Source organism: Pezoporus flaviventris, unplaced genomic scaffold, assembly GCF_033815535.1.
Source record: "Pezoporus flaviventris isolate CSIRO_AGI_PZ_B2104156 unplaced genomic scaffold, CSIRO_AGI_Pfla_v1 ptg000015l, whole genome shotgun sequence".
Lineage (NCBI taxonomy): Eukaryota > Metazoa > Chordata > Aves > Psittaciformes > Psittacidae > Pezoporus > Pezoporus flaviventris.
The window spans coordinates 2,721,867-2,749,611 of record NW_026892563.1 but is presented as its reverse complement, the minus strand read 5'-3'; the positions used below and the strand labels follow the sequence as shown (position 1 = coordinate 2,749,611).

Below are 27,745 nucleotides of genomic sequence, written 5' to 3'. Positions count from 1 at the left end.
TCTTTTCTTCTGCTGCTAGACACTAAGTATGTTTAAACCATCATTGAGAAGTCTATTCCAAATTGTCCTTTAAAACTATGACTGTTTAAGGAATGCCAGATATCAGAAAACATTAAAAGTTTTCAGAAGTATTATGTATTTGTTGAGGTACTCTCCTGTTGAAATAAAAGATGGTAACTTGGGAAGGCCAATGTTAGCTTATTCTTAAAGTACTATTGTCTTATTGATGTTGGAATATATTCTTTGTCGGGGCTGGGGAGAGGTGTCCCTGCACACAGAGAACAGGTATGCTGAGTTATTAACACAAGTGACAAATAGGAGCTTGCTAAAGAAACTTTGTTTCAAACAAGTGTAAGTGAAACATACAGCGCTACAAATGTACCTTTAGAAAAGTTTCTTTATAAGTGAAATTTGTGAGATTCGTTCTAATTAAAACAAAAGGGGAAATTTTTTTATGGTTTTGGCTGTCTTTCTTCTTCCTGACAACTCTTTTAAGAATTGTTAAAGTAGGGTTTTTTCACATTGGCATTATATTAAATTTTTAATTTTAAATATAAGTATATATATATAAAATTAAAAAGTGTCTGGCAGTAGTGAAGAGTTGGCATCTGTTACTCTCTGAATATCTCATCAGGTAGTAAGAAATTTAAAATTTTATTTTAATAAGGAGTTTTAAAGAATGCTGTTAGTGCAACTTAATGCTCTTAATGTAGATGTAACAACACTACAGTCACATGTTGTTCACTCAAGGTATCCGTGTATATTTTTAATGCTTATAAGGCTGAATGCTTTGAGTGGTACCAGAAAAGAGGGGAATAGAGGATACCTTACGGTCAGGATGATTTAAGTTTTCATGAGCTATTCATATGGTTTCTTTATCATTATTTTAATGACTTTAAAGGTATGCCATGAAAATTCATTAAACTGAATTGTTTTGTAATTCTTAAACCAAAAATTGGGATTGCTGCCTCAGATTGTTGGCTGCTGTGACTGCTGCCAGACTGCTTTCACTTCCTCATTTAGATCTGAGAACCCTGCAGTACACTGCAGCCCAGAGGAAGTTTCTTTATATTTATCTATTTTTACTCAGTCACGTTCAGAACAAATCGGTATTTTAACAGTGTCTGTTGCCTACTACCAGGCACTGTAGGATGTGCATGCACGTACTGTGTAGCTCTTACATGTTCTTTCAGGCTTTATTTCCTCTGTATGCGTACAGTAACCACTTTTCATCATGCATGTCTTTGTCAATCAACTAACCTTTTTCCCCTTTCCAATGAAGGCTATTACATGCCAATTTTAAAACCTTTGACTTTTTAAAGTATCTCTGCATGAGGAGAAATCGTCACTAACTTTTGACTGGGGAGTCTTTTTCCCCTACCCCCCACTCTTGAAAACTAAAATACAGTTATGTAGATCAAGTCTTCCAAGAATTAACATTTTGGGAAGGAATAAAACACAGACCATTGGAGTCTAAATTGTTCAAATAAAAGCATGTAAAGCAAGGTATCAATATAGGAAAATATTTTGCAGCTTTATAAATGGCAAAGGCTGCTTTAACATTCATAGTAATTTAAACTGTACAATGAGAAGTTGTTTTGCACAGACTTGGTTGTTAACATGCATGAATTTTGGAAGGTTAAGATGCTAAGTAGTTTTGACAAAAATTAGGTTTTGTCCAGGTAATGTAATTGATGAAAGTTTTACTCTATACAGTTTGAAATGCTCACTGGTACTCTACCTTTCCAAGGGAAAGACAGAAAAGAAACCATGACTATGATTCTCAAGTGAGTACACTCTTATTTATATATCTCATCAGGTATTCTACAGGAATGCCCTCCGGGCTGCAATATCTAATTTCTGCTCTTCCCTCATTTCCAAAGGTACTTGTAAATCCTCACTCCCTATTCCATACTGTTAATTCCTTTTGCTGCCTATCTAATTTGCTTTTCTATTCCTCCCCCATACCAGGTACAGAGAATCTGATAGCAGCTCTTTAATAGTTTCTTTCACCATGTTATCTTTCCCATCTTATTTACATAATGTTTTTTAACCTTCTTACCCTTTTTGTTACCCTGTGTATTTTTTAACTTGTTGGTTTTTGGTTTAGGGTTTTGGTTTGTGGGTGGGTTTTGAGGTTTTTTTGGGGTTTGGGTGTGGTTTTTTTCTTTTGGGTTTTTTGGGGGTTCTGGGGGTATTTTTGGAAGTATTTTCTCTTTTTATCCTTCTCTACCTTACCAGCTCCTCACCCTACTTTTTTGTATTACTGGTGCTGCCAACAACTTGCTTCCCTGATACTTCCCCTATTTGCTAAAGTGCATCCTCTGTTATGTACTCCTCTATGACTCACCCAAGTTCCAATTCTCCCCTTTGCTATTTCCAGTATAGATTTTGTATTAGCTATATTGTGAAAATTGTTTTCCTTTACGCAGTTAGTGTTCCTGGTTTTGCTAATGAAGGCCTCCTTTTTTTCCTTGCTGATCCCCTACATATTCTCTGAACTAATACAACCTATGACATAATTGTCCTGCTTTTGGGACTGTAGCCTAACACTGTGCAAACAACTGTTTCCTCATATCATAGTTTCACTTCTCTTTTTCCATCAATTTTTTACTAATACCATTTTTCCCTCATCCCGTGGAAGCTCATAAGACTATTTTAGTTTTCTGCTTTGTAGTTCATCATTGTTCTTAGTCCTGTTATCACTTGTCTACCTATATACTGAAGACAGCATTTCTTTTGTATCAACAGCCTGTTTTGAAAAGTAAATATATGTAATTCTTCCATATTTTTACTAAGTAATTAGAATGTGAAAACTACTAGAAAACAAACTTGTTCTTTTCCTCGCTTTTGCTTTCATAATGCATATACATTGTTATTCTTTGCACTTGTTTTTCTTCCTCATATTTGCAAATGTAATTAGTTTCTTCTGCTGCCTCAACACCATACTAATTCAAATCATGTTGTGATTATAGAATGTTCCTTAAGAGTGTTTCCACTGCTGATAGAAAAGTCTTTTGTTCAGCTGTGTAGAATATCCTCCTTGCATCTCTGCAGATAATTGACATTCATAGTCATCATAGTTCAAAGAGTGGTGGTGAGTGGAGTTAAATCCACTTGGTGGATTTTTTTTAACTTGGTGGTCCACTGGTCACAAGTGGTATCTCCAGGGCTGACTGTTGGGGCCAGATCTGCTTAATATCTTTATGCATGATCTGGATGAGGGGATTGAGTGCACCCTTAGAAAGTTTGCAGGTGACACAAAGTTGGGTGGGAGTGTTGATCTGCTGGAGGATAAGAAAGCTCTATGTAGGGATCTGGACAGACTGGATCATTAGGCTGAGGCAAATGATACAAGGTTCAACAAGGCTCAGTGCTGGGTCCTCCACTTGGGTCGCAACAACCCCATGCAGTGCTACAGGCTTGGGAAGAGTGGCTGGAAAGCTGCCCAACAGAAAAGGACCTGGGGTGTTGGTCAACAGCTGGATGAGCATGAGCTGGCTTCTGCCCAGGTGGCCAAGAAAGCCAACACCGTCCTGGTTTGTATTAGAACTAGTGTTGCCATCAGGAGTAGGGAAAAGATCATCCCCCCCTGTACTCAGCATGGTGAGGCTGCTCCTGGTTCTTCTGGTGAGGAACACCTCAAATACTGTGTTCAGTTTTTGGCCCCTCATGAAAAGAAAGATATTGAGGTGCTGGTGCAGGTCCAAAGAAAGACAGCAAAGCTGGTGAAGGGTCTGGAGCGCAAGTCTTTCAGGGAGCAGCTGAGGGAACTGAGGTTGTTTAGCCTGGAGGAAAGGAGCTCAAGGGAAACCTTATCACTGTCTACAACTACCTGAAAAGAAGTTGTCGTGAGGGGAGTGTTTGGTCTCTTCTCCCAAGTAACAAGGGAAAGGACAAGAGAAAATGGCCTCAAGCTGCACCAGACGAGGTTTAGAGTGGACACTGGGAACAAATTCTTCACTGAAAAGGTTGTCAAGCATTGGAACAGGCTTCCCAGGGAAGTGGTTGAGTCGCGATCCCTGGAGGTATTTAAAAGATGTGTAGATGTGGCACTTAGGGACATGGTTTAGTGGTGGACTTGGTAGTGTTGGGTTAATCATTGGACTCAATGATCTTAAAGTTTTTGTCCAACCTAAACTATTCTGTAATTTCAGATTTTATCTGAGCATGTATCCCTAAATACCTTTCCAATGTCTTTCTTTTCTCATCTTCTAGTCTTCGTAATTGCTATTAGTTTCAGGGAGTTGCTAAAAAAATGTAGTATGAAGTTAAGAATTTTTACCCCTGTTTTAATGTTCTGTACACTTAGAATTATTCCATACATATAAATCTATTTTGCTGTTGGTAATACAAACAGCTGAAAAACAGAAGGTATTTTAAAGTCTTCTGATAAGTTTGCATTTTTGTCTAGCCCTAGAAGAGTGGCAATATGTTTTTATTTTCTGTGTTCCAGTAAAGTACTATATTTCTCCTTAAATTTTTCATAAAACTGTTTAAAATGGAAAGGTGTACATATAAATTCATATTGTCGTAGTGCATCATTTACAGTATCTTGATTTCTTACCTCCCTTTCCTGAAAATCCACAGGAAATATATTTGTCTTGCAGCACATGTTTTTCTGGGACCTTTATTGCTCACATCATTACCAGGACAAGTTTCTGCTTATTCTTGTGTGTTTTACCTAAAACTAGAAACTCTGCAATTTGAAGAAATTGTAGTTTGCAGCAATAACATTAACTTATTAAAGTATCTTTTCCTCTTTACTGAAGAGGTATACCTTAATATAAAATTTTGTCTTCGTCCATCAGGAATGTCAGAAAAAAATTGCTGTCATTCATGTAGTTGTATAAACTAAGAACTGAGGATCTGGCATCGCCTTTTCTTCTGCTGTGTCACATGGCCAGTAAAGGATTTTGTGAAATGTGCTCCTTCATGATAGAAAAGGAGCAGTGACTGTCTTAATTGTGATTTGCACAAGGGCCTCCAATTCACTCCACTGTAGACTGCAGTACATTTCATTCCTCCAGAATTTCTTCTGCATATTCTGTTCCTGTTCACTTAGTCATTTCTCTGTAAGATTAATTGCATCTATGTTTTTGGCCTGGTTTTAGATTTTTCTAAGCTGTTGACCTTTCCTGCTGAACCTCCAGGGCTGTATCCTACTGTTGGAGCTGTTTGGGATTATAATAGAGATTTCCACCCTCTCCAGCACAGTCCTGTCATATTCAGATGTGTCTTCTCTATCCTTCAGTAACATTGTAAATGGTGTTTCTGCAGACAGTGCATTCCTTGCTTCCTTCTTACAGCTCTGTGATACTTTGCTGTGAGCAGAAATGACATCAAGTGAACACACAATGAAATCACTGCATATAAAGTGCATAGCGTTCAGCTGCTAGTGGCACATTGCAATTGCGGAAGCATTGAATGGCCCGCTCACTGCCAATTCCTCCACTCCATTGGTGGTCTTGATCTGCCTGTAGAGTGTTATTGAAGAGCCCAAAGAAGGCAAAGTATTTAAAGACTTCCCCACACACACACAGCCCTGGCTTCTTTAATGATGAAAGAAGTAGAAAATTTAGTAAATTCTAGTTTTAAAGTAATCAGTAGTGAATCAATGGCAATTTGTATGCACTTGCTGAAGTGACACGAAAGTAGACATCCACAAGTAGCTGGAGCACAAGCCACATCATGTCTTCAGGTTGAAACACTGAGAAAGCTTGTGTCACAAATTCTTACAGAAAAATACAAGCTACAGATTAAGTAAGAGATGGAAAGGATGTACCCATCCTTACCATTACCATGTTTGTAAGAAAAAGTCGGAGAATGGAGGCTCAACATTGAATGGAGAGGAGAAAAATATGGTGAGGATTACAAAACAAAATTAAATGACCGAACTACAAAAACTTTAATTTAAAAATTTAAAACTGTCAAGTTTCAAAGTAGTATTTAAAGGGGGGAAGAGAGGAGAAAGGAGTGATCTTTTTCTCTTTAACCTGCTAATCTTGCAAAATCTGTCCTATCTTAATGCAAATTCTACATTCTAGCTTAGGTTTCCTGTTGTTTTGCTTAAGTGTTAATTGCTGTATGTCATACTATTCTAGTGTTCTTACCCCTTCTGAAATGTCTTTTTTACTTACTGTTAGAATGGATTTGCTTGTTTGGTGCCATTTGGTAATAACTGGACTTAAAAGTGGATCAAAGCGTATTACTGAAATTTACAAATTGGTAAACTCTTATCCTATCCTAGCCTAACTACTCTTCTCCGCATTTTCTACCACCTCTTTCTCTACTCAAGTTCCTGAGTTGTTACTGAAAATATTATATTACTCAAAATGAGGAAAAAAAAACAAAAATTACAGGTTTACATGACTGACAGCACTTTTGCTCTACTTCTGATATCCGAAGGCAATTGCTCAATGGTGCTTTGTTTTGTTTGATATGGATTTGTTGAATGACAAAGGACAGGGGGAATGCAGAGTTAATTCTTACCTAAATATGTTTGTATGCTATTAATTATTTTTGTTCTATAGGGCCAAACTTGGAATGCCTCAGTTCTTGAGTCCTGAAGCACAGAGTCTTCTGCGAATGCTTTTCAAAAGAAACCCAGCAAACAGATTAGGTAGAGTGTTTAGGAGAATATTTTAAGTTGAATTAAAATATTGGTAATGCCAGTAATCATTAAACTGTACAGTTTATTGTGTAAAATGGATTTTGAAGTAAGAACATAGTTTGCCTCTTTGCTTTTCTAATGGTCAGCAAAATATTATCGCTTCTGCTAGCCATACATCTAAAATTAATACAGAACAAATAACAAATAACAAATATAATTTTGCTTGTTATTCTGTAGACCAACAAGAATATAATTGATGGACATTTTTCTTCCTTTATAAAAGGAGCGGGTCCAGATGGAGTTGAAGAAATTAAGAGGCATGCTTTTTTTTCCAAAATAGATTGGAATGTGAGTATCTAGTTAACAATCAACTCAGTAAATTTCTTTAAGTATTTGGTGATGTTGTATAACTGTTTAATTCACTCTGGCTTATGCTTTCTCTTCAGAAATTGTACAGGAGAGAAATTCATCCCCCTTTTAAGCCTGCAACTGGCAGACCTGAAGATACGTTTTATTTTGACCCTGAGTTTACAGCAAAAACTCCAAAAGGTAAAAAGAGAAGAATTAAACAATTTACATATCAAAAAACTAGAAATATTATTCCTGTTCAGCATATGTCAAGTGTCTTGTTGTTCTGGGTGTTACTGGGCTAAGTGAATGCTCACAAACAAGTATTCCATAGTTCATAAAAGTTTTTGCTGTCTTTGGTGTAAATGTATTGTAAGGGAAAACTGAGTTGTCCTATGGTAAAAATGAAGTAATCTTCAGCAACAAAACATACACCTAAATTCAATTTTCTTAGCTAAGTAATCTCTTTTTTAATGAAATTAAAAAAAAAGGTTATCCGCATCTGTATCTGTTTAAAGGCTATATTCTGTGCCTTCGTTTAATTCATGATGGTGACTCCATGCTATGTATATATAGAAGCTGAGTCTTCATTTCAGACTTCAGGGGGCAAATTTGCTGTTTCAGTGTAATCTGTCTCTGCATAGTTTTACATTGATCTATTCAAAATATGATAGAAATTTTTGTCTTTACAAATTCAGGGTGTTACCAAAATTTGAGTACTACTACTCCATAGATACAAATATGCTTCTGTATGTAAATATTTTCTGCAAAGTAACGTGTTTTGTATAATAAAATATTGTCTGACAGCAATAGCTTTGCAGTCATAAATCATGAGTTGTGTTTCTAGATGCTGTCTGCAAAGCAATTCAATAATTATTTATATTTTGGTCCTCAGAAACACTTTCTGCAAATTCCAGTTTCTGTGTACTTTATAGCATAAAGCTGTAGTTTGCTTTTCAGAGTAGTCATAATCTCATCTCTACGTTTTAAAAACTCTGCTCATAAGTAGGTGATGTGTTTTTCAGATTCACCAGGTATCCCACCTAGTGCTAATGCACATCAGCTGTTTCGGGGATTTAGTTTTGTAGCTATTGCATCAGATGATGAAAGCCAAGCAATGCAGACAGTTGGAGTGCATTCAATTGTCCAGGTGAGTACATGTGCTTAAAAAAAGGTCAGTAGAGCAGTATTTCTGTCTCTTGGTGGAGGGATTGTTTCCTTTATCACAGAATGAAGTAACATGACAAAAGTCATAGTTATCAGCTTTATACAAGAGAAGTAAAGATCAGATTGTAATATCTAATTATCCAAACCTCTGAAGGTGCAGGACCTGTTTAATTACTGAATAGTCACAGGTGTGATTAGGATGTATACTCTCAAATGAAAACATTCTACCACCTGTACTGTATTAACTCTATCAAGCCACAACTGTAAGGTGAAGGGGAATAACGGGCATCTCAGTCTTTCTTCCCCCATGCATGAAAATATCGGTTGATTCCTGCAGTGCAGTAGGAGGCATAGGAGTACAATTGTGAATTTTACCTGGCTGTTTTGTACTGCTTTGCCTTTTGGAACCCATGACCCAGAACACATTTTGCTCCTCCCAAGCCACTTGATGTGCCAATCTGTGATATTTTGTGACTAATTCCAGTGTAACATACAACTCAAAGTTAGGGTAGGCACACAAGCTTTGTCTTCCTAGCAATATCATAATGACTCTCATATTATCTCCTGTAGTAATAATTGTGAGATTGTCACTTTTAATAGCCTTATGCAGTCACTATTCTTACAGATTGCCTATTACTGCCAGTACCACTTATTTTTGGACAATAAGCCTCTGGTTAGGTACAATTTTTTGTGAAACAAGAAAGGTGGACCCCGTCCTAGAATGGGGGAGAGGCATGTCTTGCCTCCTTATGAAGCTGAGGTCATTTTAGACTAGAGAGTATACAATCAGCATGGAAAAAACAGATGAACATACAGGAAAGAAAACTGGAAGACCTTTACAAAACCTGTATTTCTACCTCCTCTTTCTGCTTTTAATAATTCTAATTACCAAGGAAGACTGAGTTGTGAAAAGCAACTGGTGATATAAATTGTATTGAAAACTTATTGGTGTATAGGTAGGAATAAAAATACCACATGAATGGGTTTATTTCTATCCTTTACTGCAAGGATATTTTGAAAATGCCTGAGAAAATTAAAAAATATTATTATTTGGACCATAACTATCCTATTTTTTTAATCCTCTCATTATGTCTAGAGTATTTGTAGCATGCTTGTTTGTACATATTACCTGTTCCGTGTGTAGTAAACCATTACATTTCAAGGGGTTTTAGATCCTTTCTTATTCTAAAGAAGCTGCCTGATTTGGTATCCACATCAGAAGGACATTTGGACCTGAAGTCTTGCTAAAGTTTCTGCAAGCTTTTTTTTATTCCTTCTTTCCCACATAGTTTTGTGGATCAAATTCAATTTCTATATGGTTTCCTTCTCTTGTAAAGGTCTCTTTCTCTGCTGGCTTTCCTCTGTGCCCTTCTACTGCTTCCTCACTCCTGTTTCCTCTTTTCTGTGCTGCAGGATATCCAGATAGTTTCCTGTAAATGCTTTGCATCCTTTGCACAAACTCGTTATACTAGAACACCATTTACTTCCCTTACAAGAGTGAACACTTGTCCTTCTTTCAGCTTTTTATTTCTGTGAAAGGATTTCTGACTGCCATTCCGTTCAATTTCCAGTTAATCTGATTCTATTCAGTATGTCTGAATTTTCCAGCTGGCATTCATCTATTCAGATAATAGAAATAGTGATGCTTTTTTACCATTACTTTATCATGTAGTCTTCTGATCTCCTTTGTTTTGGAGATTCATTCAAGGCCAGATTGGACAGAGCCTTGAGCATGGTTTAGTGTGAAGCATCCTTTTCCGTGGCAGGGTGGTTGGAACTAGATGATCTTAAGGTCCTTTCCAGCACTAAACATTCTATGATTCTATACATGTCTAATATATCATTTCTCATACTAATATCAAATAGAAGGTAGTGGTTGTTTAGACCATTTTGACCTAGTATAGCCATCAGTTTAAAATTCAGTGCAATTCAGTAGGAATTCAGAAACTTATTTTTAATATAAAGTTCAGTTATATATTTAGAATATTCATCATTTGATAATGTTATTTTGGTAGCAGCTGCACAGGAACAGCATTCAGTTTACTGATGGATATGAAGTAAAGGAAGATATTGGAGTTGGGTCTTACTCTATCTGCAAGAGATGTATTCATAAAGCTTCAAACATGGAATATGCTGTAAAGGTAATTACTTTGTAATAAAATACACTGTGGGGTATCATTAATTTATTTGCCATTAAGAACATAGCAAATAAGATTTTTTTAATGATAAAAAATTCAGATGCAAATGTGAATTATACTAATCAATCAGATAGAATATTCACTGAATATACTATCAACCAGATATGAAAATTTATATATTTTATAGAATTGCTGTGTGTTTTGTTATCTATATGCTGATTTAGGTGGTGGAAAGCAATCTTCAGTCTTCGAAATACCTGTGTAAGTGCGGTAAAACTGGTGGGAGTTACATGACTGCTTTTAGAAGGAAACATGAAAAATCTGTATGACTTCATAATTCTTTAAATGTGTAATTGATTACTTTTATTTAAATATAGCTACGTGTGGTTTTATTGCTTCCAAAGTACATTCAGGTAGCTAGGAGTTCATAACAGTGCTAAAGTCTGGTATACCTTTGAGAATAAGCTTTAACATTTTGTCTTTGGTAGTTTTTAATGTTGCTTTAATGTTATACTGTCAGGCTTTTTAGGACTACTTTGAAGGCATTCAATTCTTAATTGAAATTGGTGGAGGTCCACGAAGTGGAATTCCAAGGTTTTTGTCTTTATGTGTAACACTGTAGAGTTGAATGGTTACTTAGGAAAGCAGGTGTATAGATTAGTAGACTTGGGGTGGGGGGGTGGCGGCGAGAAAAAAAAGGAAAAATATTTAAATCCCATGCCCTGAGGTAGTTCTCTTTGAGGTGTAAACTGTTTACTATTTAAATATGTAAAATGGGATGAAAACTTAAGTATGTATTGCTATATCCCTGTATGGATTGTCTACTGGAAACGCTCCAGTTTCAGTTTGGTAGTTACATACTTGCCTTTGGTTCTGACCAGGAACACATTTTACTTTTTTGCTGCAATTCAAAGTAATTTCTTGAAACTGGAAGAAAGCACTTGCATAGCTATTAATTCCTTAACATTCCATAACATTTATTATGAACATTGTCTCGCTTTTCTGTTGTCTTTATGGCTTTTTTCCCCTCAAGGAATCGTGAAAGAAGAATAAGGTGATCAGTGGCCAATGTGTTGGGATAGTACGGTAGCAGTAAGGGCTTAAGGATATCGAGAGGAAGAAGGAGGTTAGACGGAGATGGAGAATATGTTAGAGAAAATTCTACAGTTCAGAAGGAGAGGAAAGAGTCAAGAATGCTTTTTAAGTAGGACAAAATAGTATTTTGCTTGTTTGCACAGGGAGAACTTCAGAGCCCAACAGCTAGCATCCAGAGGTTCAAATGAACTTATAATTTAATGCTAATCTGAATTAACCCTCAGGATTTTTTCCTTTTTATTGTTGGTTCCATTACTCTCCTGCTTTGTCTTTCCTGCACTAAACATTACTTTGAGATTAACTTTTTTTAAAAATCAGTTCATTAGCATCATCAAACCAGTAACTCATGTCACGTTAGGAACTTAAGTCTTACCTACTGAACAGCCTCGCATTATTTATCACAGTGTGAGGGATTAGATCACTTATCCTCCAAAACTGTCTTCAGATGAGAGATTTTTCCATGTTTTTCCAACATCTTTTGCTTTGCCTTGCTGTTACAATTTAACAAACTTTGTTTTGGTTATAATCCATGCCCTTTACCAACAATAAATACTGTTTATCTGTTTATGCTAATAAGCACACCAAAGTGTTACAATATGTAATATTCACAAAAATAATTATGCCTATGTATCTATTTGCTCCTACAGATTATTGACAAGAGTAAAAGAGATCCAACAGAAGAAATTGAAATCCTGCTGCGCTATGGACAGCATCCAAATATTATAACCCTGAAAGATGTAAGTTGTGTGATAAAAGACATCCTTTAGTATATTATAATTGCATATCACTTTCTAATTTGAGAAATTACTAACTACATTTTAGATTTATTGCATGGGTTTCAGTATTTAAAAATAAAACAAGTCCTAATGCAATTTATTCAGCAAAATCCAATTTTTTCACTGAGGTGTCTCGTTGTCATCTTTTAAAGATGCTCATATTTTGATACAGTGTAATCCTAAACAGTCAAGTAATTTATCCTTTGTAAATCCCAGGACAGAAATAATTCATGTAATGTTGGCTATATTTTTAAAGGAACAACAAAGTTAGTTTTGTTTGCTTAGTTAACTGTGTATCTATTTCTATTTAATTAGTCAAAAGCAATTTTAAACTTATATAAAGTTATATAACTGAGGACTCACTTATTAGCACAATACCCAAAGTAGTTTTCATGGACAGTAACTAGTATTACTCTGTAGTGGACAAAGTCTTTTCATGGTCAACACTTTTCTGTACCTTTATCTGATCTTTCTACGAAGATTATTTATATGATTTTTTTTTTTTCTTTTGGTATTGCTTGACCATGAGAACACTTTGATCATAAAAAGCAAAGAATAATCTAAATTGGAAGAGGTTTTTCATAGTGAACAGTAGATTCTGATGATCAAACAGAAAAAAGAAAATTGTCTTTCTTTTGTTGATTATGAATTAAATAGGATTAAAAATTAAACAGGCATGTGCTTAATGACTGCACACAAAGTGTTCTGGTCCCCAAAATCTAACTTCAGGCAAAACAGCTAACAATTTCCAGGAAGCTGAGCTCAGCTGAGGTAAGATTCTCAGATATCTTGAAGTCATAAATACTGTGGAGATGAGTACTCAAGAACTATGCCTAAAGTTCTTCTCCTGCCTTCACCTTACCAGTATCATGTGGTTTGTCCCTTTCTTGAGAGAGTAAGTCAGATATACAAGGGATCCCACCATGGAGCATGGGTTATTGCAAGCTAGATACCATAATTATAATCCCACTTCCTGTTTGTTCTGCTTCACATGGTTGGACAGTAAAGCTGCCTGATAGCAACTGTGCTAACAGGGAACTTGCCTCAGCATTTACTTTGCTTTTAGTGCTGCTTGCTAGGTTTATGTGTTACTTCAATTCATAATAGAGTTTACGTCATTTAAGCAGGAAGACAAACATAACGAATGTGAGTACTTACTTGAACTTCAGCATTATGAATATTTTACACTCAGAGAAACCCAGGCAGCCTTGAAAAGTTGTCACACATGCTGAATTATTTTAATCTGTAATTAATTCTTCATCATCAGTTATCTTCCAGCAGCAGCTATCTTGCATTCATGCCAACAGTAATAAATAAATAGCAAAAGGAAACTACAAAATAAAAAAGCCTTAAGTCTGCAGTTTCCCAAGCAGGGTTTATGGAAGTACGCCCAGTGTAAGGAAAGAGATATAGGATTCATATGCAATAGAAAGTTGTGTAATATTCACTAGTGTAAGAATTTGACATTGTTTGTTTGAAGTTTTCATTGTTCTAATGTAGATGCATGGGGCAGATTGCTTGTATATCCCACAATACAGTGATGTGCTATTACAATTTCATAGGAAAGAATATAAAGCACTTGGCTTTCAGGCCTCAAACCCATCAAGATCACTGTGTATTATTACACAAATAATGTAGCCTGTATTTCCCAGTCGATTTGACTCAATTTTTCATTCAATTCCATAACAAATTTTCAGTCTTTCTATTTTGAAATACAAAATGAAAACGTTTCAGCATTTAAGTGGATGTCTTTGGAAATTACAATTCTGCAAGAAATATCTTCTTTTCTTGTATTCAAAAAATAAATGCAGTAATATTTTAATTTAGGATGGAAATTTTCGTTCTTGCTTCCTCTTTTTATGTAACTTAATTCTGAAGGTGTTTGGATAGAAACAATGGATATTCAAAAGCCCAAATTCTTCCTGCAGTCCTCTGGGGTTTTTCCTTCTGATTGTTACCGGTGGTCTTTTTCAGTTACACGCTACATAAACAAAAAAAGGACCTATATTGTGCTAAATCAGATGTCCTTCTTATCCAATATCCTGCTCCTGACAGTGGCCATTAGTGGATGCCTTGGAAACGGTGTAAGAACGGAAGAATCACACAGCTTCCAACAAACCATTACCTAGAAATTTCCTGTGCCAGACCATTATATGTATTTCACGCTTTTATACCTATTAGTTACTGTTCTGTAGAAGAACTTTTGTCCTTTTTTAAAGTTATTTAAAGTACTGGCTGAAGTAAATTTCCAGAAACATTTTAGAAACCTGAATACAATATCTTATCTCCTTGCCTGCGTACTTTATGAGTTCAAAATGCCTAATATCTATGGGAAATCTTACTTCATTTTGCAAAAAACATGTTTTCTTTCTCCATTACATTATGTTTTGTTTATATGCCTACATCTGTTCCTCACCATAGTTTCTTCCAGTTTGCCTGGTAGAGAACACATACTGACTGATCTTTGGCATGTGCCAGGAATTACTTTTAAAAGCTAGCATCACATTTATGATCTCAGCATAATACTGTGCACCTAACTGTGAAGCAAACTTCAAAAGTATCTATAAACTGCAAATAACTAAATTGATAATGCCATTAGAGAAATCAGAGCAAAGGGAGTGGTTTGTTTGGGGTGCGTTTGGTTTTTGTTTGGAGTTTGTAGGGTTTTGGGGATGGTTTGTTGGTTGGTGTTTGGTTTTTGGCAGGCAGGTAGGACCAGCAAGGAGTAGCAGATAAAATAGCAACCAAATGCATCATAAACCTATAGAATTGTAAAGCGTACGGAATTTATTTCTTTAGTGTTCTTCTTTTTTATTTGGTAAGAAAATAAATCCTTCTAAGCTTAGAACTTTAGAAGCCTGTATTTCCCAGGTAGCTTAAGACATAGAAATTGGGATGAAACTCTCTTTGGGTTTTTTCCTTTTTTATTTTTTTGTAATTTAGCTGATATCCCTAGTTTTACTTACTACAACTCGGATAATTGTTTCTACTTAAACTAACTAGTTTTTATTTCACATGTATTATTGAAGAGAACAATTGCAACATCATCATAAAAAATAGGCTGAAATAATAATAGGGAACACTGTCTGTAAAAGTTTTCACTAAAGCAGGAACTACTTTCTGGATTAAGTTAAAACTCCAAGAAAGTCCAACTGAAATGAAGTGCTTTGGTATATCTTAAAACATGTTTTGGTTGGTATAGTTCAGTCTGTAGTGCCCCCTGGTGACAATATATATAATTCTCAATTACTGTTTCCCTGAAAGATAAAAGCCAAGCAATTTAAGCCATTTTCCATAACTAAAGGGGCTAAAATATACATATTTTATTAATTTTAGACCTTGCTATATGCTTTATGTGTAGAGTAATGTATAAATTGTAGGGTTTTTTCAGAGCAACTTTGTATACATTAACTTCAGTGTCCATAGAGGCTGTTTGAGGTGAACTTAGTATTTTGGGGTTTGGGTTCTTGGGTTTGGTTTTTGGTTGTTTTTTTTCTTGTCTGACTTTTCAGTTGAAATGATCTCTGTTCATATTTGTAAATTTGTGCAATAATTGCTCCTAGAATTAGCTATGGTTTTTCCTTAATTAAACTAGTTTTCATTTATTACTACTTTTTAGTTTCTTCCATATCTAGTTCAGTATGTCTCAGTAAAACTGTAGGGAAATCTACATGTTATTAATCTGGGGGTTTTATTTCTTTTAATATTTACAAGCCAGTATTTTTGTTGTTTCCTTACTGTGCTACCTTTTTGTAGAAGGTTGTGTGTTCATTTCTGAAGATGAGCAATGTTTGGAAAGCATGGGGAGTGAGAAATATAATTAAAGAAAACAGCTTGTGGATGCACCTGCACTATCTCTGTGCATTCCATAAGAAGACAGCAGAGAATAAATATTTTGAAGTTTAACCGTTATGTACTTTTTGCAGGTGTATGATGATGGAAAATATGTATATGTAGTAACAGAACTTATGAAAGGAGGAGAACTGCTGGATAAAATTCTTAGGCAAAAATTTTTCTCAGAACGAGAAGCTAGTGCTGTTCTGTTCACAATAACAAAAACAGTTGAATATCTCCATGCACAAGGGGTAAGTTCTCATCTTGGACACAATGCTTAGAGGTGTTAATACTCTTTCAGACGAATAAGCTCATCCCTTGATATGTTCTTCTGTGTGGTAACTAAGTAATTTTTTGTAAGTAATTACACTGCAGCAGGAATTTGTGTTGAAATCAAAACATCCCTCATCATGTGAAGATTTCCAGGTAATGGAGATGATGCAGCTATTTCTGTTGTCCTTCATGCAGTCTGTCAGCAGTTCTGTGGAATATGCATATAATTAATAATAGAGAGGATATGAGAGGAAGTTAGCCAGGAAGAAGTGCTAGGACCAGTTCTGTTGCTTAGCCATGGGACCTGATGTAATTCCAACCCCATCCTGCAATATACCTTGAAAATTTATTTTTCATCTATCACATCTTGGAGCAGAATATTTCTGCATGCTGGTAGATGATTGAGTCTGCTAATCAAAAACATTATGATAAAAAATAACTGAAATATCCTGCATATTGGTTTGCTCTCCTCTTTGATCTAAAATAAAATGTTATTTCAAAATGTCAGATTGTTTCGATTATACTGATATCTTTTCAAAATTTACCTGTGGGAAAATAGTACAGGAACGTATTTTCTTTATTCCTTGCCATGAACATTCTGGTTGCTTAGGAGTTAGTGTCTGAATTTGATCAAGACTCTGCAACTCAACAACTCAAGCAGACTGGTTCTAGAAACAGTCTGCCAGATCCCCAGCGCTGCTATTTCTGTTGCCTACCATACCTCTTCCTTTGTACCCTTTTTAGGATCTATTAAAAAATAAATAAATTAAAACTGCCAACAAGAATAAAACTGGGTTTTTTCTTCTGCCTCTTAGAGCAGTAAAGGATTTAATTTGTTTTCATTTATTTCATTTATTACTTGGAGAAAAAGAATTCTAATCTATCTAAATGCAAAAAAAAAGAGGGCTATCAGGAGCCAGTTCTGTCATACACTGACATCTCAAGTCAGGATGTTTCCCTTAACATCTACCCAACTCAAATTCTTTAATATCATTTTTATGTTTCAGTTTATAAGATGCTTATTTCCATTCGTTTAAGTATTTGTTTGTTAAATCTGAGAATTGCAAAGTATCTGCATGCTGAAAAAGCCTTTACTAAAGACGCTTAGTGTATTAAATGGCCTTACAGTCTGCAGACCCTCTGCAGTCTTTTACTTCTTGGTCTTGGACTTACTTTTTTCAAACCCTGCTAGCTTTCTGGAAGTGTGCATAGAGCTTCTGATTCTGCACATCATTCGCAGGAGGTTTGGGTTATCTTCTTGTTCTAATGTGATTACCTTCTTGAAATATTTCACCACTATCTTTTGCATTCAAATGTAAGCCTGCAAAAGCTGTAGTTTAATATTAATCAAATACATAGGACAGTCAGGAAGATAAAGGCTTTCACAGCAGGTCTGTTTAAATATTTTAAGTAAGACGTTTAGATCGACTCTACTGTCTACACTATATACCCCTTTCTTTCCAGATAGCAAAGACTACAGAGGCTTTAGGCTAATTTGTCTTGTGAAGAAAATGTAACAGGTCATCTGATTTCAGAGACTGTCCTTGTGAATTCCAGGTTTTATGAAGGCTTGCTATAACACTGTTTCAAATAACATCCGATTAATCCTGCCAGAACTTTGGCAACTTCTACAGTTTTTGTCAAGCATTTTACATCTTAATCCTCTACAAAATAGCCATTTGGAAACCGCTATGGTTTGGGGTTTTTTTGACATGCCAGTTCCTTAGGAGAATACCTTTTTGCTATTTTGGTTTTTTTTTTGGCAGAACTGCATTAAAATTCATCCTTAATTAGGTCTTAAGTGTTTGCACTGAGATTACTTCAGATTATCTCAATGAAGAGAACGGAATACAGAGGGTTACTCCAACAGCAACTAGCATGTGGTTATGCAGCACAGTGGCACATGAGCAGCTCCAGACGTCCATGACTCCAAAAGTTCCTACTAGTCAAAGGTTCTGATTTAAAGAACCTTGTAGGTATGCACGTTAAAGTAAGAAATATATATATTCACCCACTAGAACTAGACATTTGGAATCATATGTACAAATAAATTAGGGAAAAGTGGGATGTCTGCATGGGGCTTTATAATTAGTTTCCAAGTTAGAACTGTAGTACTCTAGACACCAAAGAGCATCAGAATACTGTAGCTGATATTAGAAGCTGAAAATCGGAAAGTGATTGCTGATTTGAAATGAGGTAGCAAAATTGAGAATTACAAAACCTTTCATCTTTTTAGTTGATTGTATTTAGTGGTTTCTTTTATTTTTTTTTAGGTTGTTCATAGAGACCTCAAGCCTAGTAATATTCTTTATGTCGATGAATCTGGTAATCCAGAATCAATTAGAATTTGTGATTTTGGCTTTGCAAAACAACTGCGAGCAGAAAATGGTCTTCTGATGACTCCATGTTACACAGCAAATTTTGTCGCACCAGAGGTAAATACCAGGATAGCTTACATGCCTTGGTTTATTTTGATAGTGTTTTTTTGCTAGTTAGATGTTTGCGTCATTCTTGTGTAACAAGTAAAGTCACTTTGTAAATATTAACAATTTGAAATCTCACTATTTGTGGCATAATCTAAGCATTTTTAAGCATTTTTCACTTCAGAAAAAAGATATTTGTCTCCCTCAGGTTTTAAAGAGGCAAGGTTATGATGCTGCATGTGACATATGGAGCCTCGGAGTTCTACTTTATACCATGCTGACTGGGTAAGGGTAATTTTAGTTTACTTTGCTGTAGAATAGCAAATCAATATAAACAAAAAGAATAATAAATGTAGGCACACTGTTGAAGATGTTTCTATCAAGCTACTGATTAATCTGGGCTTTGGCTTCAGTAGGGGTAGCATATGCTTTGTCTCTAGTAGAAGCCAAATTTGCAGAGGCTGATGTGAAAAATTCCTGGCTTCTCATGTCTCATCTATTTTAGGGGTTTAATTTCTGTTTTGTGGTGATTTAGGAGTAAGAACTGATTTTTTCATATGAAATTTAGCTGATTAAGCAGCATATATGTTGAAATACATGTTGCAAATATAATTGCAATGCATGGAAGCATGATTGTGTGCAAAATCCAGCCACTGGATAGTTTGAACTGAGGCAGTTAGGATATAATAAACGCAATAAATGCATTTATATATGCAACAGAAATTAATATTATAAGATGAAGAATAAATTCAAGTATAGTTCCACAAGTTCAAAAGATATTGCACCAGCCAAATAGATTATCTTTTTATGATGGATTATTCAGATTGCCACTTTGGTTGAGAGTTAATTTCATCATTTTTTAGTTATTGGTATTCTGGCAGTGGCAGCAGCAGCAAGAATGCTTATAGTAGAGCAAAGAAAATTGCTGCACCTTCCTCTATTATCAAAGCAGTATTTATTCTTTTTCAGCCTCCTCATATAGTGTCTTCATATTTAATTTTATAACAGCTTGTTTTATTACTTCCCTAAAATGTGAAGGCTTAAAGAATACTTTCTGTAATTCAGGAACTACCAGTACTTGGACTGCTATAAGAGAAAAAATCTGTTTTTCATACCAGATATAGAGGGAATGCATGCAGTAAGAACAGATCTGTTGTCAGTGCTATGCATTTTCATATGTTAAGAATAACTTTTTTACAGCTATTTGACTATCTTTGGAATGTATTTATGTTGAACTCACTCAATATTATGATCATTGATACCAACTATACAGGTCCAGGTTATGGAAGTTGTTAACACTGAAATTGTTTGTTTAAATAGCTACACTCCTTTTGCAAATGGTCCTGATGATACCCCAGAGGAGATTTTGGCCCGAATAGGTAGTGGAAAGTTCTCTCTCAGTGGCGGTTATTGGAATACCGTTTCAGAAACAGCTAAGGCAAGTATATTTGCTTTGTCCTTTGTCGGGTGAGAAATGGGTTGCAGTGTAACATGTTGCTTATAATGTATATGTTGTATCACTCATGATTGGGTAAAAATACTGATAATAGAAGTTTGTTTGCTGTTTATGATCCTTTCACATTTCAACAGTCCCTCCTTGCATGTAGGAATTAAAACAGGTGTGCCTTATACTATAGCAGTTAACAGCTCTTCCTTGAAATACAGTGTATTTTATCAGCATTTGCACAATCACCCATGATGAGAAATGCTGTAATTAAAACACAAGTGGAAGCATGACATTCAAAAATTTTATAGATAATCTAAATCAGGATAATGAAAAAATTATTATAATTACCATGTGCTCCACTGATTCAGGTTAGAAAAATAAATAGTTTTTCACATTTTTCTGTTGGGTCAGTTCTTCAGAGTTATCCAGAACAGTTTATCTCATACTCTTTCGTTAGGATTTGAGCAGCTTATCCTTTTAAGTAGGAACTTTTAGTCCTTAAGGATGTCATAAGGATGTTTGTTTGTAACAAAACAAAACAAAAAAAAACACACCACCCAAAAAAGAGGAAGAAAAACCATCCAATGAAGTATTATATTTTCTTTCTATTGCATTTGTGTGAAGTAAAAATTTAAAACAATTTTTTTGAGGGGGAGGAGTACGTTTTTTACATCAAATTGACTCTAAACTGAAGTGTGCAATATCCTTTATTCCCCTTTTGTGAAGGGGCAGTAAAGTCCTAAAGATCCTACAAAATTGTTTACATATGTTGTGCTCTTTCTTGCTACTTGATTTGTGATGTGATTTCTAATGTTCTGTTCACACAATTCAATCATTTTCCCACAAATCATGTAATTCGTTTGATTGGACAAGTCAACCTGTTAGAATAACATGTCTACACTAACCTGTTAGCATCACCTTTTTCTTCCTTCAGGGCCATTCTATTCAGTTGTACTTGGGAGTCTAGAATGAACCAAAAACTTACCAGCTATGAAAAGAAAGAAACCTTAGATTCCTTTTTAATAATATTTTTTGTGTTCAGATTCTTATTTGAATTACAAGAGCATTTTATATGAAAGTGTCCAGTATTGCTAATGTAACTGAAATTAACTTAGATCCAGATTTAGTCAACTGTGTTTCGGTACAGCTAATTACTTAATATAGAAATATTATTTATGCTTTACCCTTACTGACTGACATCTAAAGACAGCTATAAAATATTATGCTGCTGTATAAATTTGTTTTCAACTTCTTACTAATCTAAGTTCAAAAGGATAAAATATAAGTTCAAAAGGTGGTAGAAAATGATGTACCAAAACAAAAGGGTGTATCTCCTCAGATGTTGAGAGCCACTTGCATGTAAAGAGAGTAAATAGAATATAGTGTTTCATCTCAGCAGAACTGAGTGATGTGACAGACAAACAAGACCTTACATATATGGCCAGCAGGAATACTAAAATTCAACTGTCAGCTTTCACAGGATGAAAGCTTACTACACACTGGGAAGTCATGGAAAGGAAAGGATCATCATTATTTTCTTCACCGTTCTTTTTCCCATATTGATTTCCCACATATCTGTTGTTTGTTATTGTTAAAAATGAAATACTGATATAGTGGGGCCTCTATTCTAGCCCAGTGTGCATATTTTGATGTTTATGTATTTTGCCTTACTTAACTGGATACTTTTCTGTGTGTTACCACATTAAGTCATGTAATTAAAAGAGAAAATGTTAACATTGCCAGGCAGCTTTTCAGCATTTCAAGCTGACATTATGAATGTTTTTTTTTTATACCAATGAAATCTTCTGTTTTGAACTATGATCTGGTTTAGAGATTAAGTTTTACTATTGTTTGCGTTGACTCTTTGTATATCATTTAACAGGACCTTGTTTCAAAAATGCTTCATGTTGACCCACATCAAAGGTTGACTGCAGCCCAAGTTGTTAGTCACCCCTGGATAGTTCACTGTGACCAGTTGCCTCAATACCAGCTGAACAGGCAGGATGCTCCCCATTTAGTGAAGGTAAGTACGTATTTGTTCAGCTTGCTGTCTAGCCACAGTAAGTGTAAACAAAAGGATTAAAAAAAAAAAAAGGTTATGGTAGCGTGTGTTTTTTCTAAATACTATTTAAAAGTTATGACTCAGAGTTGCAATAAGCCATAAAGTGAACTTGTAATATCTAATAGGATTTCATAAGAATCCACTCGGGGGGGCCAGAATCCAAGCAAAAAACAAGTAATACATTTGAAAGACTTTAATTTTCTTAGGTTTGAAATTTATTGGACTTATACTGGGAGGCTTAATTGCCTTAACAACCAGCACAGAAGAAACTGTTTTTCTGGTAGTGAAAATGTTGTCAGATGACAATAGGGGGGCTGAAATACAGTTTGATTAATTTTACAGCTTCAGAGGAGGTTAATTGTCAGTGGCTAAAAGAAAATACTTCGTGATCACAGTATAAGCTCAAAAGTCAAAAAAGGCAGAGTTAATTAATATGGTATTGTACTGCTCTGCACTCTGAAACACAATCTGGTTTTTATCCTGATAAACTTTTTTCACTTTAAACAAGCAGAAAAATAAAAAATGACTGAATTCTATTTCTCTATATTCCACCCTGCCTTCAGTCCTACATCCAAGAATCTGTCGTGCAACATAAAAGGGATCTGAAGAATATAATTAACACTCTGAGTCAGCTATTAGAAATTTCTAGCATCCAGAAACACAAGTGGAAAGAGGGAAGTTCTGATCCCACAGCTTACAACTTCCTAGCTTTTTCTTTTTTTTTTTATCTTCATGTGCTGAATGATGTGGTTGAATTTTTTAAATATTGTGTTGAAAATGGAAATGATTATGTAAGTGATAAGCAGAGATAGCATCTACTGATGGGATTTCATTCCCCAACTATCTCACAAAGCATAGGAGCAGAATTTAATTTAGCAATTTATACCTTCTGGGTTTGACTTTTTAAGCAAGGTAAAATTGCTTTAAATTGATGTGAAAACTATTTACTACCCTAACAAACACTCACTCCTAACACTGCTGGTATTTGAGTATTGCAGTGGTATGTTTATGTTGTAGATGAAGGTAGACTGGAATTTAAAACTCATTCAGAAACTCTGGCTGTTAGCACTGTGTGATCTCGAGTGTGTGCATCAGTCACAACATACTCTTCTTGGTTTTTTTCCCCCTCTGCCCCACAGGGTGCAATGGCTGCAACTTACTCTGCTTTGAATCGCAATCAGTCACCAGTTTTGGAGCCAGTTGGCCGTTCTACTCTTGCTCAGAGGAGAGGTATAAAAAAAATTACCTCAACAGCCCTGTGAAGTGACCTCAAACAGATACTTGGTACCATGGCATAAGATGATAGCACAAATCATGGCGACAGGTAGCATATATCTGACAGATACCTGCAAGCACACTCTGTCCCAGCTGGTACCTATAATGCTGCTGCTCCTGCTGCTGCTATTGCTTTCATCTACTCTCGCTTTAAACTGTTGACAGCAAGTTACTGATCTTACTGGAGCTTCAAATGGAGTGACAAGTGGAAACACAATGAAAATGATCAAGTTCACGATTGAATAAACCAGAAGAATCATGAATGCCACCTCTGTAAAAAATACACTGAATAAAGCACTCTGCACCACATAGCATTATTTTTATAAGGAATATTTTTTGCCCCCTAAAATATTCTTTGTTACAGGTAGAGATGGACAGTTTATGTTAAGCACTTAGCTTAAACAATCTCTTTATATTAGCACTATATACTTTGTGCCATCCAACATTTTGTATGTTTTTGTAAACAGTTCACAAGCAGTATGTTTCTGTGCTGTTTTCTTTAATGTATACATGCCTTGTTTTACTTAGATATTATTAATCATTTTGACAATTAAGTCTGATTAAACAGTTCAGCTGGATTAATCAGTATTGTAGGACAGCTCTAAAAGAAGCCTGACTGTTAAACAGCTATTGAATGTAATACTATGAATACGTATTTCTCCATGTCTGTCTTCTCTACATTTCCATGTTTTTGACACTGCATGTCATGTTATAAAAATCAGGATGCTGTTTATAGTATTCAAAACTTAAAACAGTGAATCTTTCACCATAGTATATATACAATAGGTAATATAACCCAGAGAAAAGATAATTCTTGTCTTTTGTTCCCCATACTCTCCCTTTTATTCTCTTTGATCTAATCTCTGGACTCAGGAATCATAGCTAAATCCTTTCTGATAGAGGACATTTCTATATTGTTTATTCTTATAATCCATTGTTAATATTTTATCTCTATTCTGTGACTTTTGTTTAAGATGCAAAGGATTTGTTCAGTGACTGTTGGCATTATAGAAGAAAGGCTACATTGAAGATAAAGCAAAACATATTGTCTGTTAATAAGCAGAAGCCTGCAAAAAGCAGGTTTAAACTGCATTCACTGCAGTTGCAAAACTGATGGATCTGATGTTCTGTCAGTTATTTTCCGATAATTGTTATTGACATCCAAAGCAAAATGAGAGGAGAGTCATCCAGATCAGTCAGGGGCTAGAAAAGGGTCATTGTAATTTATCATGAAAATAGTATTGTCCCAGTAAGATAAGACAAAACTCTTCAGAGTGAGTGCTTCCCTTTTCCCCAGGTGGAAGCAAGTTTGTAACGATTGTGAAAGACTAATTTTCAGTACTAATATAAACTTCTAATACTCTTGGCCTCTCGGTGTCTTAAGTAATTAAAGGTGTTTTTTGACAGCTAGTCTTGAAAAATCAAATTGCCCACATGAGAACATGCACTGGAATGTGTTTGGATTCAGTCAGTGTCCCACTCCCCCAAAATGATCCACTGCATCAACTCATTCCAGATATGAAAATGGCTGTTGGGAATTCCAGCTTTAATAAATAATGGATCTGGATGAACAGCTCAGTGAATAATACAATTTAAAAACTAAAAGGTGCAATTTTGTGTTCTGCCTAAGAAGGCATTTTCTTGATTTAGGGATATTAAATTTTTTTGTGGTGATTAATTTGCTAGTTTCCCTGAAATCATCAGAGGTTTACTGAAAGGGAGAATCACCCTTATGATATCACAGATTTGATCTATATGAATGCAAGAGTGTTCCTTCTGCTACAGGTTTTTCCGAGTTCCTTGGGGAAGGGATCCCGCTTCTGTTGCCCTTAAGAATTTGTTAAATATTTAATCAATTGTGTAAAGAATTGGTTTTATGAACAAGAATTCTTAAATTTCCATACATCTTAGAAATCTGAACACAGAGCTCTTGCAAGCAATTAGCATTTTTCCCTTACTTAGTGCTCTGACACTGAAGTTCCCTTGAGTTGTAGAGATGCATCTACCCCTCTTTCAAGAAGCATCTTTCACTAAAGGCAGAAAAAGGCCATTTGTTGTTTCTTTTTTTGTTTGATGCTGGCTGCAGCTCCAGAGGAATTCAGTAAATCCTTTTCTTTCAGAAAATGTATTTTCAGCTCTGCAAGCAATCAGTAAGTCAGGCTTCTCAAAACCTAGAAACCATACCTTCTGGAGTGGCTTTTAAATGTGTTAGTCTAAAGATTGTGGTATCTAGTCAACAAAGGAGATTTAAAACTGATGCTGTTGAAATGAAGGGATAGCAGTAATCGCTAGTGTCAATAATAGCATTTTCGTTCAGGAAGGAATTTCTCCTGTGTTCTCGGTGTGTATATATAGCTGCCTGGCAAAGAACAGACCAAAAGGAGGAAGTGTTAAGCTGCTTTACTATTGGCAATATCCGTGTTAGAGTAATATGAAAGTACTTTCAGGAGTTTTATTTTAGCCATATTTTGTGGCCCTTGAGCTCACTGGTCATTAGCCAGATAGTGAAGCAAAGTTAACTCCTACATTTTACATATCTGCATTCTCAAGTGAGCTGTTAATTTAGACTTTACAGATGTTGCTACTGTGTTGTGTGTAAAGCAATATAGAGTGATCATTTAAAATGCTAATAAAACAGGGCAGTTTAGCACATGCTAAATCAGTATGTTGAAGTCTAGATCCACTACAGTTTGAAGTTACTTTCTAAACCAAGATCTAAATGGCCCATGTATGCAGGAGGTATGTTTTACAGGCTAGAATTACATGGTAATTTTGTGTACCTTACCACCTGCTTTGGATCCATGCTTACAACTTCACGTTTATTTTTCTCATTTTGTAGCCACAGTTGGTAGATACAAAGAAATCCACATAGTGCTGCCTCAGATCCCAGCACCTTTCTATTAGAATGTGAGTACATATGACACACTGCATAACTTCATTGCTGGGCTGCTGCTTGGTCTGCAAAGCATAACAAGTAACTCTAGGCTACAAAGTCATGGAGAATAAAAGAGGAGAACTGCAGATACAGGTGAATTTTCTGTATACAGGCCATGGTTTGCATAATGTGAAATTACCACTTAACTGTGCTTGGGAGCATGAGAGAACAGAGGGAGGAGTATAGTTGCAATACTCAATAAATGCCATCTATATCCAGTAAGGGCAAAGTTCTTTATTCATAGTCACTATAATGGTGAATGAAACTTCTAAGGAGTTTTTCAAGAGAATATTTAAAACTTTTTTCTAAAGAGGCAAGGGCGTAAGAAAATAGATTTACGTGTCTGGGACTTTTTTGTGTGTGTGTTGCTTTTGTAAATGTGATGTACCAACTAAAGTTGTGTTTTTCTATTATTGGAAGGAAAGGACTCAAAGTATGCTGGCCCTTAGTAAGTGGCAATGGTTAATAGATGAATTTTCACTTATGAAAATGATGTAAATGATTAGCTTTATCTTGATACTCTTGACCTAATCAAAGGGAAGGTGTACTTATGGGGGATGTAATTATTTTGCAACCTAGTTGGGGGGGGTCTACTTAAAACATTTTTAAAAAATGACAAATTCACAGATAAAATATTTTTCTACAATTCTATACAATCATTCTTTATACTAGTTTTCTCAGCATGGCATGTACGTGAGTCTGAGGTACTGTTCCAGGACCTTGTTGAAGACTATTACAACAGCATCTCTTAGATGCTTGGCACTGCTGTCATAGAACTGAAATGCTAGTGAAAGAAAAAAAAATGTACTGAATACTTTAAATGATTGTTTTATTCAGAGTCTGATCTAGGAAATGTTCCAATCATGCTATTAATGTGTAATTAGAACTGTTCCAGATGTAACTATGAACAGTTCTGGAAAGGTATCATTGCTTGTATTCCTGTCTAATGGCAGGTTTTGTAGTCTTCAAAAGAAATTGAAATTTCTACTATGAATAAACTTTCAAACATCTTAAAGTGCTTTTCTGGTTAATCATTTGTTCTGCTCAGTTACGTAAGTTGTTTGTTCTTCATTAACACTGAAATACATTTGCAGTGTACCAAGTGTGCAGTTCTAACCAGAAAGAGCTTTTTAATAAGCAACTATTTGTCGGTTAAAATGTCACTGTATTACATAAAGTTACAGCAGCTGTGATGGAGCATGTGTGAGGATTGTAACCAGAGGTCTTGCTGAGGATGCCAAAAGGTGACTCTGAGAGGGCATGAAGACAATAACAAGCAGAAGCAAGCACAATCCCAGGGCAAGGGGCGCAGGTACCGCTACCTTCCAGCTGGAGTTCACACCTGGGATCCCAGGTGTG

General features: G+C 35.5%; 1 protein-coding gene across 3 annotated transcripts in view; it reads left to right on the top strand.

Moving 5' to 3' along the window:
- The window catches only part of RPS6KA3 (ribosomal protein S6 kinase A3), a 76,208-nt gene extending 48,807 nt beyond the window's left edge, over positions 1-27,401 (top strand). For all 3 annotated transcript variants that reach the window (XM_061453243.1, XM_061453245.1, XM_061453242.1), the window contains exons 10-22: positions 1,717-1,787; positions 6,534-6,622; positions 6,897-6,961; positions 7,060-7,162; positions 7,987-8,111; positions 10,144-10,269; positions 12,009-12,098; positions 16,064-16,222; positions 18,518-18,679; positions 18,876-18,952; positions 19,988-20,105; positions 21,997-22,137; positions 23,316-27,401. In XM_061453243.1, coding sequence (XP_061309227.1) covers positions 1,717-1,787; positions 6,534-6,622; positions 6,897-6,961; positions 7,060-7,162; positions 7,987-8,111; positions 10,144-10,269; positions 12,009-12,098; positions 16,064-16,222; positions 18,518-18,679; positions 18,876-18,952; positions 19,988-20,105; positions 21,997-22,137; positions 23,316-23,438 — 1,449 coding nt within the window. In that variant the 3' untranslated portion in view covers positions 23,439-27,401. The remainder of the gene's footprint in view (positions 1-1,716; positions 1,788-6,533; positions 6,623-6,896; positions 6,962-7,059; positions 7,163-7,986; positions 8,112-10,143; positions 10,270-12,008; positions 12,099-16,063; positions 16,223-18,517; positions 18,680-18,875; positions 18,953-19,987; positions 20,106-21,996; positions 22,138-23,315) is intronic.
- The last annotated feature ends 344 nt before the right edge of the window (positions 27,402-27,745 follow it).